Source organism: Sinohyriopsis cumingii, chromosome 1 (assembly GCF_028554795.1).
Source record: "Sinohyriopsis cumingii isolate HCF-2022 chromosome 1, ASM2855479v2, whole genome shotgun sequence".
NCBI lineage: Eukaryota > Metazoa > Mollusca > Bivalvia > Unionida > Unionidae > Sinohyriopsis > Sinohyriopsis cumingii.
The window spans coordinates 74,850,216-74,865,637 of record NC_142961.1 but is presented as its reverse complement, the minus strand read 5'-3'; the positions used below and the strand labels follow the sequence as shown (position 1 = coordinate 74,865,637).

General features: G+C 38.3%; 1 protein-coding gene across 4 annotated transcripts in view; it reads right to left on the bottom strand.

Moving 5' to 3' along the window:
- LOC149807134 (coiled-coil and C2 domain-containing protein 2A-like) overlaps positions 1–15,422 on the bottom strand; it is a 225,611-nt gene that overhangs the window by 92,554 nt on the left and 117,635 nt on the right. For all 4 annotated transcript variants that reach the window (XM_089962521.1, XM_089962530.1, XM_089962539.1 and 1 more), the window contains 4 exons: positions 2,481–2,588; positions 1,758–1,890; positions 1,002–1,068; positions 302–394 (listed from right to left, as the gene is read on the bottom strand). In XM_089962521.1, the coding sequence (XP_089818647.1) occupies positions 302–394; positions 1,002–1,068; positions 1,758–1,890; positions 2,481–2,588 (401 nt within the window). The remainder of the gene's footprint in view (positions 1–301; positions 395–1,001; positions 1,069–1,757; positions 1,891–2,480; positions 2,589–15,422) is intronic.

Genomic DNA, 15,422 nt, shown 5'->3' with positions numbered 1-15,422 from the left:
TACTTGTTAATTTAATTATGTTTCTCAGAGAATGCTTACCTAATCTCATTAACATTAAGAAATAAGCTCAACTACATCTTGAGTCAGCTATCCCCTGAAATTTGGTTCCTCCCATCACTATCGTACAATGGTACAAACTTTTTGGCCATGATCCTCAAAAACAGTTTTTATGAGCCTCACAACCCTGTTTCCACAAAATCAGCCCATATCAGACATGGTACTTTATGAAGACAACTGTAGTAAATGCTTATTGTAATGTAATAGTACTACAAGCAAAAATGTTAAACATCATGACACCTACTTTGAAGTTGTTCTTGACACCTCCTTGTTGTTGAAAAGGACTTTAACAAACACCTTGCATTTTGACACATCTTCACGTCTTGATTGTTCCCCTCTGAAAGGTAAAACATACCGTAATCATCATTCTTGACAATTAAGTCTAACAACTGAGTGAAAGCAACTAATTCTAATAACAATAACATATAAGCACATAATTGGTAGAGACATAAAGATTCTTTGGTAAACCAATAGTGTCCAATCTTCAAAGCGAGGAATATAATGCTCATCTGCAGTTTACCAAGCTTAAAATACAGACTGGTAAAAAAAAAATCCAAATTTTTGGTCGGTAATAATAGAATCTTCCCAATGTATGCTTTCAGGAAATATCACCCATGAGAAAAGATCAGTGTCTAGGTCATGGCTTGTAGAGTCTGTACTAAAAATCTAACTCCACATGGGTATGATTTGACTATCCTGGGAATGCACATTAGAAAAAAAAAATCATGCAAATTACATGTATTATTTTTCAGGAAAAACACTGCAGACTATGAAGGTGGTGAAAAATTTGCATCGTATAATAGGTACACTGATGACATGAAGTAAATAATGTTAATTTGGCAGTTGATGAACTTATCTGGGATTTATTTAGTCCAGGAAAAAATCTGGATATTAGTCCAGTGGGCAAGCGAAGTCCTTGTAACCCTTGACAGAATGCTATTTACCGAGGACATTGCTGAGTGGCTGTAACAGTGCCGGTAGTTGTGAGCTCAAGATGAAGTTTAGGCTCCCCTGAAATTTGATTGAAATAAACATGATTATCCCTTGCATCCATGGAAACTATCTATGCATATAATAGACAGAAACAAACAAATAAATTTTACAAATGCTGTTTGTAATCCTACCCACCCCCAAATTATCTTAAATTTAAGGTGAAAAACAAGAAAAATACAAGGAAACAAGTGAAACAATGTTAAGTGCAACATTATGTGATTTATCCTTCTCTCATAAATTCCATAGTTTTGATAATGTTTGAATTACAAATATAAAGGGGCCAAGTAGTCTAAGATTCTGGTCTTTACAGATCACTGACACCTCACCTCTGTTCATGTGGGTTTCAGTCTAAAATGGTATGTGAGAAAGCATGACAGTAGCTTCCCATGGGTCACTGGTGCTTCCCAGGGTTTTCTTGGGTTCTTCCTCCACCAGATATACTGGCTGCCATGTAAAGCTTATCATCTGCTAAAAAATAGCATTAAACCCACAATAACATGAAAAACTCGGAATCAAAGTACCTAAAGTTGACTTTTTCACTAAAAGAAAGATCAAGATTTTGTTTAACAACGTACATTATTAAAGCTACATCAAATTTTCTTCAATAAAACATTTTCATAAAAGACACATCTTTAAACCAATTCTACACACCCCTTTATCATTTTATCATACAAGAAATACTTAAAAATAACCTGAATGACACTGACCTGGTCTTCTTCGTATTTCCTTGGCCTTGGCAGTTATTTTCTCCCTCAATTCCCCCTCCTCAAATGGTTCTGGCATTTCTGGTTTAGGGAGGTCTTCCTCATCTAAGACCTCCTTGTCTAACTGAGCCTGTTCCTGGAAATAAAACCAAGCATCAATATAACTATCATACATAGTTTTCCGCTTGCAAATATCTTCTGTAGGGCAAAGTCCTAGGTTTCAAAGTCTTTCTGAACAATCACTATTGTTGTATAATCAGTCACTAAGTTGATAAATTGCATACCAAATACATTCAAAATAAGAGTTTGAACAGGGGTTTTCCCAGGTTCTTTCTCTATCAGATATACTGGCCATCATGTATAGCATATCATATGCAGAAAAATAGTATTAAACCCGCAAAAGTTAATCAACTAGTCATTATATCACTAAATGTACGTTTTGGGAAGATTTGTCCAGAAACACCCTCATTTACCTTGGTTTCTGTTTCATGTATTTATTGTTATGTAAAATCATCTTCAAACATATCAAACACAGTGCCACTAGATCTCAATGGGAGATTAATGGCATACTAATGTTTCAGGAAAATTGCTGCAGTAGATCTCAATAGTACAACAGTATGATCTATCATTAAGGCACATATTCTCTACATCATAGGAAAACTTTATAATATTATGCCAAACAGAACACTTCATCCATTGAGTCAAGTATGTATTTTTATACAATACCTCTGAAACAGGCTCATCTGTGCCTGAAGCAGCACCAGATTCAGTACTCTGGCGACGTTGTTTGGATCCTCTTCTTCCCTTGTTCTGCTGCCGTGTCCTGGCTGCATTCTTTAATAAAAAGGAAATATTATTAGACCAATATCCCTAGCAAGCATTCATTAAATACAGTCAAATCTACCTCATCACACACTTCTTAATGAAGGATATTTGCTTTTAAGGACAATTACAATCAACCATTTTTCTAAAGTATTTTTAAACATTTTGTCTCTATATAAAGTTCACCTGTCCACAAAGGACAACATTATTTTATCCCTTAAGTGTTCTTTATAGAAAGGTTTAACAAGATGTCATGTCGCCAATTATACACCACAATCTTATCATTGAACATCACATTTAGATTGCTTCAAGTGTTATAACTACAAGCTTATCATCCTACATCAAAGATATATAGATTCCTTCAAGTGTTATAACTACAATCTTATCATCCTACATCATAGACATTTAGATTGCTTCAAGTGTTATAACTACAATCTTATCATCTTACATCACAGACATTTAGACTGTTTCAAGTGTAAAAACCACAATCTTATCATCCTACATCAAAGACATTTAGATTGCTTCAAGAGTAATAACTACAATCTTATTGACCTACATCATAGACATTTACATTCCTTCAAGTGTCATAACCACTATCTTATCATCCTACATCATAGAGATTTAGATTGCTTCAAGTGTCATAACTACAATCTTATCATCCTACATCATAGACATTTAGATTGCTTCAAGTGTGATAACCACAATCTTATCATCCTACATCATAGACATTTAGATTGCTTCAAGTGTCATAACCACAATCTTATCATCCTGCATCACAGACATTTAGATTGCTTCAAGTGTCATAACTACAATCTTATCATCCTACATCATAGACATTTAGATTGCTTCAAGTGTGATAACCACAATCTTATCATCCTACATCATAGACATTTAGATTGCTTCAAGTGTCATAACCACAATCTTATCATCCTACATCATAGACATTTAGATTGCTTCAAGTGTCATAACCACAATCTTAGCATCCTACATGATAGTCATTTAGATTGCATCAAGTGTAATAACTACAATCTTATCATCCTACATCATAGACATTTAGATTGCATCAAGTGTAATAACTACAATCTTATCATCTTACATCATAGACATTTAGATTGCTTCAAGTGTAAAAACCACAATCTTATCATCCTACATCAGACATTTAGATTGCATCAAGTGTAATAACTACAATCTTATCATCTTACATCATAGACATTTAGATTGCTTCAAGTGTAAAAACCACAATCTTATGGACCTACATCAGAGACATTTAGATTGCTTCAAGTGTCATAACCACAATCTTATCATTATACATCATAGACATTTAGATTGCTTCAAGTGTTATAACTACAATCTTATCATCTTACATCATAGACATTCAGATTGCTTCAAGTGTAAAAACCACAATCTTATCATCCTACATCACAGACATTTAGATTGCATCAAGTGTAATAACTACAATCTTATCATCCTACATCACAGACATTTAGATTGCATCAAGTGTAATAACTACAATCTTATCATCCTACATCATAGACATTTCGACTGCATCAAGTATTATAACTACAATCTTATCATCCTACATCATAGACATTTAGATTGCTTCAAGTGTAAAAACCACAATCTTATGGACCTACATCAGAGACATTTAGATTGCTTCAAGTGTCATAACCACAATCTTATCATTATACATCATAGACATTTAGATTGCTTCAAGTGTTATAACTATAATCTTATCATCTTACATCATAGACATTTAGATTGCTTCAAGTGTAAAAACCACAATCTTATGGACCTACATCAGAGACATTTAGATTGCTTCAAGTGTCATAACCACAATCTTATCATTATACATCATAGACATTTAGATTGCTTCAAGTGTTATAACTATAATCTTATCATCTTACATCATAGACATTTAGACTGCTTCAAGTGTCATAACCACAATCTTAGCATCCTACATGATAGACATTTAGATTGCTTCAAGTGTCATAACTACAATCTTATCATCCTACATCATAGAGATTTAGATTGCTTCAAGTGTCATAACTACAATCTTATCATCCTACATCACAGACATTTAGATTGCTTCAAGTGTCATAACTACAATCTTATCATCCTAGATCATAGACACTGAGATTGCTTCAAGTGTAATAACCACAATCTTATCATCCTACATCATAGACACTGAGATTGCTTCAAGTGTAAAAACCACAATCTTATCATCCTACATCATAGACATTTAGATTGCATCAAGTGTAATAACTACAATCTTATCATCCTACATCATAGACATTTCGACTGCATCAAGTATTATAACTACAATCTTATCATCCTACATCATAGACATTTCGACTGCATCAAGTATTATAACTACAATCTTATCATCCTACATCATATACATTTAGATTGCTTCAAGTGTTATAACTATAATCTTATCATCTTACACCATAGACATTTAGATTGCTTCAAGTGTAAAAACCACAATCTTATGGACCTACATCAGAGACATTTAGATTGCTTCAAGTGTCATAACCACAATCTTATCATTATACATCATAGACATTTAGATTGCTTCAAGTGTTATAACTATAATCTTATCATCTTACATCATAGACATTTAGATTGCTTCAAGTGTCATAACCACAATCTTATCATTATACATCATAGACATTTAGATTGCTTCAAGTGTTATAACTATAATCTTATCATCTTACATCATAGACATTTAGACTGCTTCAAGTGTCATAACCACAATCTTAGCATCCTACATGATAGACATTTAGATTGCTTCAAGTGTCATAACTACAATCTTATCATCCTACATCATAGAGATTTAGATTGCTTCAAGTGTCATAACTACAATCTTATCATCCTACATCACAGACATTTAGATTGCATCAAGTGTTATAACTATAATCTTATCATCCTACATCATAGACATTTAGATTGCTTCAAGTGTGATAACCACAATCTTATCATCCTACATCATAGACATTTAGATTGCTTCAAGTGTCATAACCACAATCTTATCATCCTACATCATAGACATTTAGATTGCTTCAAGTGTCATAACCACAATCTTAGCATCCTACATGATAGTCATTTAGATTGCATCAAGTGTAATAACTACAATCTTATCATCCTACATCATAGACATTTAGATTGCATCAAGTGTAATAACTACAATCTTATCATCTTACATCATAGACATTTAGATTGCTTCAAGTGTAAAAACCACAATCTTATCATCCTACATCAGACATTTAGATTGCATCAAGTGTAATAACTACAATCTTATCATCTTACATCATAGACATTTAGATTGCTTCAAGTGTAAAAACCACAATCTTATGGACCTACATCAGAGACATTTAGATTGCTTCAAGTGTCATAACCACAATCTTATCATTATACATCATAGACATTTAGATTGCTTCAAGTGTTATAACTATAATCTTATCATCTTACATCATAGACATTTAGATTGCTTCAAGTGTCATAACCACAATCTTATCATTATACATCATAGACATTTAGATTGCTTCAAGTGTTATAACTATAATCTTATCATCTTACATCATAGACATTTAGACTGCTTCAAGTGTCATAACCACAATCTTAGCATCCTACATGATAGACATTTAGATTGCTTCAAGTGTCATAACTACAATCTTATCATCCTACATCATAGAGATTTAGATTGCTTCAAGTGTCATAACTACAATAGCAGCAGGGAGGGCGAATCCTACAAGTTACTTTTCCGAGACACCCCTTCCACTGAAACTTTTCCCGATAGAAGCGTTATTTCCATGAAATAACACTTTTATTCAGAAAACGAGACAAAAAAAAATGTCCTTGAAAATGCTTTGTATTTCCGCTGATATAACGCGAGTTACTTCAATAAATCCGACTCGTATCCGACATAATTTCCACGGTGAGGTATCATCGAAAAATCAGGTGTAGTTTGCGCCTCCCTGCTGCTCAAATCCATGCGGGGGAATTAAATCATGGACAAATAAATAATGGCAAATATCGGAGAATCTCGTACAACTAGACTAGCCCGAGAACGCCTCGAAGCGATTAAAAGATTTATTCCTGTCCGTGATAGTGTCAAAAAAAAATTACGAGCACGACAAGAAGCAAAAGTTGAATTCGCGGAAGGTGCCGTGGAATTATTCAAACCTGTTACGGCAGCTACTACTGAGGTTAAAACTGCTATCACAGGAAAAATTGACCCTGTTGATCCTACTAAATCAGTGCCAGGTTTGCTTCAGGCCATAGAAGAACTTAAAAAAGAACAAACGGTGGCAGATGCAGGTGCAGGTGCAGTTGCCAAGGAAACATTTATAAACAAATTTACTGAAGAAGGTATTGAAGAAATAAGAAATATTCCACTTACTAACGCAGATGAACTTAAAAAGTTTTCTACTTGGATCGTCTTAAATTATTCTCGTAGGCAAGAATTTTTAAATCCAGGAGCTGGCAAGGGTATGACTCAGGATGAGTGGCGAGATTATGTGTATAAAATACACCGGGGTATCCCTCGAATATCTAAAACCGATGATACCTATAATTTTATAAAAACGGGTGTAATTGGGGTTAATAAAAAATTAAGAGACCAACAAAGGGAAGAGGTCAAGAAAAGGCAGGAAGAACTACAACAAAAAAGGGAAGATGCTAAACAAAAAAAGCAAGCAAAAATACAACAAATACAACAAAAACAACAAAAAAAGCAGACAGTTGCTTCAAGAATACAAACACCACAACAAAGTCTACTAAAAATAGAAACGAGAGAACCAAGTGGATACGAGGATTCGTTAGAGATAGATTTCCCCCAACGACCTGGGACGCCGATGCCTCCTAAGTCGCCGACATTAGCTCCTGGCGGTATATCATGGAATATTTCACAACCAAAATCGGGAAGTGGATACACCGGCTATGGTTATCACGGCGGTGCTATCTGCCCTGATAATATCATCAATGATGTATCACGGCTAGAAGTTCTCATCGGAGGAAGACGTGCCGGAAACAACTCTCCGGAAATTATAAACGAGGCCGCAGATATCTGTCAGAGACTATTTCAGCGTGGCATCATGGATATCGGCATCTACCGGGGACTCATTGATGAACTCGCAGACGGTTACCACAGCGACTAGCAAATTTAGTTAGAGAAACAATAATTAAATAAAATGATCGTGCACAATTCTCAACCTAGACACGCTAGCGTGTTACCAGTCCGCGTAGTGAACTCGCGATTACCAGTCTACAGAGCAACCTACGGAGATGGTCTCGGTGATACAGTTACTGGTTTGTTTTCAAGAATAGCCCCTAAGGCATTACCGATTGCAAAACAATTGTCGATGAAAGCTATTGATGTCATTAAGGATAAAGCCCTTGGATCTGTTGGTGATCTCGCCGGGAAAGCATTCGCGTCAATCAAGGACAGACTGTCACGGTTAATTCGCAGATCAAAAAAACCACCACCGGTGAAACTGGCCAGTACTGAACTTATGCCCGCGGACGTCAGTAAAGTAATAAATCAGGCTGCCAATCAAAAACTTGCAGAGCTTGTAACCCAAACACCCGAACAAATAAATACAAGCCTGATATCAGGAAGCGGATTTCGTTTTAGAAGACAATAATTTTATATAATGTTCAAACCTATATCTGATCCAGCGTTCGACATGGATGCACCAACACTCAAAGACGAATCCGTGCGCGATTATCAGTATTATTCTTATGAGGCAACAGTACCTAATCAACGCGGACGAATTGAATTACGAGTCCAGGATACAAGTAGATATTTCCTGCCCGCTGAAGCATTTCTTGAAGTCACGGGTGAACTTGTAACAGATGTTGTCGCTGATACAGCATACGGAGAAAATGTTCGAGTTGGTTTTGTTAATAACGGTATCATGGCGCTGTTCAAAAGTGCTTCATACAGCATTGACGGAAGAGAAATTGAAATAATTCAGGATAATGTTGACGTTGCTACAACAATCCTGGGATTAGCGAGATACTCAGATGATTACACTAGATCAGCTGGTCCGACTATGATGTTCGCTAAGGATAATTCTGATCATCCTGAACACAGATCTGCTATTCAAGTACAAACAGCACGAGGCACTGCTTTAGACCCACAACCGGCTGGATTTGCGGCCAGGCCAGGTGCTGATTTTTCAATATTAAGGCCTAGTCCAGAGTACAATTTAGGTTTTGCTACACGTAAATTAATGTTAAAAGGTGAACGTAGGAGATTTTCATGCGCAATTCCACTGTCTCACATCTTTGGATTTTGCAGACATGTCAGAAAGGTTATTTTTGGAGCCAATCATACAGTTGTACTTAACCGAAAAAGTGATGACGTTGACGCTATCTGGCGAGAAGACGGTGTTGCTGGCGGTAAAGTAATATTATTCAAGCTTGCTTTGTGGATGCCAGTGATGTCCCCATCGATCACTGAAGAGCAACGATTACTCTCTTTCATGGACACAGGCGGTAAATCACTGATATCGTGGTTAACAACATCAACAGATTCCATTCAAGGTGCCGGTCTCGGGCAGTTTACGTGGCACATAGCATCACAACAGGGAATATCAGCGCCGCGACATATTTTTGTTGCACTCCAGCAAAATGCGAGGTTGTCTTCCCAACTACAGAGTAATATGATATTTGACAAACTTGCTGTCTCTGAGGTTTCGCTGCGGATAAACGGGCATCAGGAACCGTCCGAGGATATATTAATAAATTATGAGCGAAATGAAGTTGCACGTGCGTATCATCGTTTGATGACATTTATGGGACGCGATCAAAATATTGATACCGGGTTGCAGATATCACAACTGGATTTTACAACGCTGTATCCGATTTATTACTTTTCGCTGGAACATTTGGATCTAACAAAACAATCTGTCGTTGATATACACTTCAAAGCTCGTGTAGGTGAGTTTCCCGCCGGCCCGCCTGCTGGTTTTAGAGCGATTGCTGTCATACTCTCCGATAAAGCAATACTGCTTGAAGGTGTTGGCGGATGAATGAGGGTCATCGACGCTCCAATCGAGAATATGTAACGCAATTAAAATCAAACTTAGGATATAATGTCATACAGTCACGTTAATGTCGCCTTGACTTCCGGTCAAACAAAGAAATTGCAATCGAAGAATGCAAGCACGTGCGGTACATCAATAACACTAAAACGAGATCAACTTGTTGGTGGTCCAGACAAGCTGTCGTTGACTAATACTCAGATTAAACATTTTAATAAGGCACTAACAGCAAAAACCGGTGTCCGACTTAATTTCTCTGCTGCAGCTATCAAGGACATGACTAAAACCGGTGGAATATTTCCTCTTCTCGCAGCAATACCGGCGTTGATTGCCGCGGCAGCACCAGCCGTAGCAAAGGCAGCAGCACTTGGTGCAGTTGGAACCGCAGCTGGACTGGCACTAAAAAAGGCAACGGGAAACGGATACAAGAAAAAAAAGGGGAGATCCGCTCGCGGATCAGGGCTAAGACTACCAGGAACTCCCGCATCATGGTATCCAAAAAAATTCTAACGCCGTTGACGCTTCCAGCTTCTAATTTTGATTTACTCGATGCTGTTAAAAAATTGCGCATAAAACATTTCAGAGGAGTATTCATGCGAGATCAATTACCGCAACAACCGAATAATCCAGAAACTGGCATTATCAATCTCGACAACAAAGATGGTCCGGGAACTCACTGGGTTGCTTACGCGATCGATCCACGTGGAATTATCTATTTCGATTCGTACGGTTTAGCACCGCCAACTGAGTTTCTCAGGTATGTCCGCGGAGTGCCTCGCACTCTCAACAGCAGATTTTTTAATGTTCCAGTGTGGCAGTCGACGCTACCAACACAAACATTAGTTGATCCGCCCATTTGTGGGAACGAGGTTTTAAATGTTCTTGATGCAATCTCAAGAAATCCAGCAACTCCTCCTCATAAAGTAGTGTATGAATATACCGCATCGAGAAATGCTTAGCATTTTCATGCTCGCATTTAAAAAACAGCAATAAGAATAATGGTGGATATTTACGGAAGACCTTTCACACGAAGAGGTAAACCAAGCACAGATGTTGATCTCTCAAAATATGCGACCCGAGATGAAGTCGATAATCTTTTGAATATAGCTGGAGTTGACCCAGATGAAGTTGCTATTTTCCAAGACAGGCAAGGAAAACTAAGAACGAGCAACATTAAGTGGAATGATATAATTCGCAGAGTTCTTGGAGCTACCAAGGATAACTTCGTTGCATTTAGTGATGGCGGCCGGATCAAGGACTCGAACATATCAATCGCAAGCATCAAAGACAGTATTGATAAAGGTGTTGATAAATGTGTGAAAAAAGCCGGTGACACGATGACAGGCGAACTCAGCATGAGCGGCAACAAAATAACCGTTTTAAAAAATCCGGAAGGTCCCGAAGATGCCGCAAACAAACAATACGTCGACGCGCAGCACAAACTCGTTGTTGGCCTAGTCAGCGACAAAGTAACAAAATCCGGCGACGTAATGACCGGCGGACTTGACATGAGCGGAAACAAAATAACCGCGTTAGCGAATCCCGAATCCGACCAGGATGCGTCAAACAAACAATATGTGGACATCGTCAACGGTAAACTAAATACGCTGCGGTCAGAGTATGATGTTCACGTGAGCGGGTTTAAAAGACTCCAAAGAAACTTCGCAAAAACTGATGAGTCCGTGGATAAGTTCTTTGGGACTCCTCCAGTCGTCGGTGTAAACCTCGCTGATATCAAGACCGACATTAGCACGATCAAACAAAGACAGCAGGATATCATATCGGGTATTCCTGATATCGTTAACAAAACCAGTTTGATTAAAGTTCCCACTGGAGTTACTCCCGGGCATATCACCAACATCGTATTCACGGTATCATCGGGATTCGCAACATGGTCACGAGAAAATAACACTATCAAATATACAGCAAGAGCCACCGGTGTTTACAGGTTGTCTGTGTTTTCAGCCGCTAAATTTGAAATCTTCACAACATATCCTTGGAGACATTCCACCGATAGGTATTCGGGGGTTGTAACTATAATACTAAACAGCGAAACCGAGGAAACATTTATGCTTGTAGCCGACGACAAGGAATTAACATCAACATCTTACTGGTGGTGTTTGGAATTCGTCGCTGCAACGCCTCAATTGGTTACGTAATTGAAAATTACCAGTAATTGAAATCGCCAGCGATTTTTAAATAAATGTCAACGTTGAAATCCGAAGGATTTCCAGATGCTCAACAATATCGGTATAATCAAGTCCGTGAGTGGCAATCTGAGTTAAAAACTGTCATCGAAGTAACCAGTCGAAAGGTAAAAAAATACCGCAGACGCATAACAGTGTTAGACATTATGGTTTATTCAGTATCTGCCGTTGTTGCATCCGCGGGAGTAATACTATCAGCGGTCACTCCGGTAATTGCAGTCGCCGCCACGATCTCTGTTTGTACGACCACTACCGCGGCAGGAGTTTTCGGCATCATAGCAAAAAAAATATCCTCGTGTGCTAACACAAAATTACACGATTACACGACAAAATTAAATACAGCCACGACCGCATATCAGAAATTATCATCGCTGATATCATCGTTAGACGCGCAATCCAGCGACGCTGCGTTGATATCAGATTCTGAATTCAAACTAATGTCAGATGTGTACAATGACTATTTGAAAACTAAACAAATAAATAATGTCACTGATGGCAACGCCACAGGAACTGCTTCAGCAAATAGTCACAAACACAACACCGGTAAGGACCACAATGATCTCAGTGTCCTCGACGACACCAGAATTCGGTATTAATTTTCGAACTCCAATTCGGGTGAACGAAATCGCGTTGTCGAAGCTCAGTGTGTATCACAGCTGGCCCAATATCAGAGCGGCATCATTTGGTGATCTGCAGCCAAATAATTCGTTTGTGTTTTCGTGGAAAACCAAAGCCGACTCTGACGAATTCGACTGGGATACAATTACGCTACCCACTGGGAGTTATCAGATCGAAGAAATCAATAATGAGATACAACACCAAATAAAATGAATCACCGGCAAGGAAGCCAAAATATCTATAACAGCTCATGAACCAACGCTGTCTGCGGTCATTGAAATCTCAACACCGGGATACGCCGTGGATATTTACAACAGCTCAATTCGGACCGTATTAGGATGGCCACAAAAACGACCCGAGGTCGAACCGGGTCCACCAAAACCTAAAAAATCGGATTTTATGACCGATAAACAAGAACTACACGACCTCGTGTACGGCAATTATTTATTATTTTCAGATCAATTACAATCGGGAGAATCCTGGTTTACAAAACCAGTTTCCCCCTTTGATATAGGGGTAGCAGGCAGGGAATCCCGTTTTTACCTTATAGAAGATATAGAAGCTCATTTTTTTAATCCGATCAAACAAGCACATAAACAACAGCTAGAACTGTTGCGAGTGTATTTTCAAGATTATATTTCTGATTTAACAAGTTCGCGCGATAAAATTATCACAGCCATAGAAAAACTAAACAAACTCGCATCCGCGATGGAAATTATAAATCAAAAAATAATTCAGAATCTACTGGATTACAAAGATGATTATGGAAACCAAAAAAGATCGGAGTTTGCAGCCCGATTTGGTATTCCCGTAAAGGATATTCCAGATTTTAAACTTCCTGGATATAACGCGCACTCGCTGAGAAAATCGGTCTCTGATCTTGTCGCGGAATCTTTCGAAGATATTTCTGCCACGTACACGCGAACAAAACCACAACCTGTTATTTTAAGACACGACAACAGTACAGCATCCGATGGCAGACACATCTCACCCGGGATCGTAAATATCACAGATGTTATCGCGGTCAATCTTGTATGTGACGTCATCGACGGTAGCTACAGCGCTAGCGCTGACACAACGACGGCCCAACAGGGGTTTATCCTGTATACGTTCACACCAAAAGACCCCCCCGGTTTTCTGATTGTGCAAGAACCAATCAATGTGGTCTATCTGCGGTGTAATAATCCGTGGTTGTCAACGATAAATTTTAAACTCACCGACCAACGGGGGGATTTGTTGGACCTGCGTGGCGAGACAATCTCGGTGAACTTACTGGTGAAATCCTAAAATGCTCTGCATGAGAAACTCTTCGAGGACAAGGACAAGTCAACGGATCCATAATAATAGTTTTTTTTCTGCAGTGGTCCACTTTCGTCATCGCGTGCAAATACCCCATCAAAACCAGCATCGTTGGAAACTCGAAGAGTTTCTCGTGCGAGTGCTTAGCACGCAGGCGCGCATTTAAAAAAAACAGTTGTGTATAATGTGTGAATACATCCACGCACGAGTTCATATTCATGATAAGCAAATTCTTCACACGGCAATAAAAACCGCATTTGGAAACGCTAGCGTTTCTGGAAACTCAAAGAGTTTCTCTGGAAGTCCAAGGGACTTCTCGGGACAGTATTTCCCCGTTCGAATAATCGTTGACGTGTACGGCGACGAAGACTTCTTGTTGACGTCGTCACAATTAACACAGCTACAGCAAAATCATATGATCACAGCTTGGTGTCAACGAGAACAGATTATGAACTATTCTCATTGTTGTATTGATGTTGAAACGCTCAAGCAAATCCTGAACACTCATCGATGAGAAACTCTTCGAGTTGAGAAATTCAAAGGCAAAAAAAAATAATACACTTTTTTTTTACCCTGGAAATTCTTTGAATTTCTCAACTCGACATTTCCACGCTGGCGTGCACGCGGTGGTATTTATACTTCTTCTGGGTCCGCGTCTGAATTCTTTATATACCCTTTTAACAGTCTCACCCTGGTGTTAATTAATTTTCGAGTCTCATACTCGGATGACAATTCAAGCCTGATCTTCTCAACTGCAACGCACAGTGGAATAAATTCAGATACCTGATTGGACGTTATCGTGGCAAGCGATCTGTAAATGCGATCTTGCAAACCCTTAATGAACCTATATCTGGCAGGGAGATTGTTCTTCCCGGACCGTGATAGCTCATTCAAGGATTCAAAATCTGACATAATTGTTTCAGTGTCTAGTAAAATATTAAAACCCCGCTGTTGCAATTTTTCGAGTTCAACAATTATGACATTTATGTTTTCGTGATTCATATTATTATATATTTTTATATTTTTAAATTGGGAAACGCTAGCGTTTCTGTGGAAACTCTTCGTTTTTTTTCTTATACTGAGTTATCGTTGTTGTCAATGATATAACAGAATGAAATCTTCTGTTTGAGCTTCTTGGAAAATGCTGTTTTGTAGATCCCGGTTGCGACATGCTGTACAACAGGTGAACAAATACCGAAATACCTACTGGCGGCGTTTATTGACTGGAATACAATTTCTTCACCTGCGTTTATAGATTTAATAGCTCTTCTTGCAACTGTTTTACAACGCCCTGTGTTACCCAGTAGGCAGTTCTTGCTCTGAGTGACCACGCGAAGATTGTTTATAGAGTTATCAAGTATGTTACCGTTAATGTGATCAATGACAAAACCCTTAGGGATCACTCCGTTAAAAACCTCATAGACGAAACGATGACATAAATACCTCTTTGAGCACGTGGCAGTAAATCTTAAATAACCAGCATTATCAACTGTACCAACTGGTCGTCTTCGCGTGCAGTGTCGCACCGTGCCATCTCGGTTTGCCTCATAATTTGGAATAGTTGGATGTGGAACAAATTCTTGATTCATTATACTATAAGCAAATCATTTGTCTAATTCATAATTTGTCTGAAAACTTATTTATGTAATCACGCTCCGAGAGAGTGTTCGAGTCTG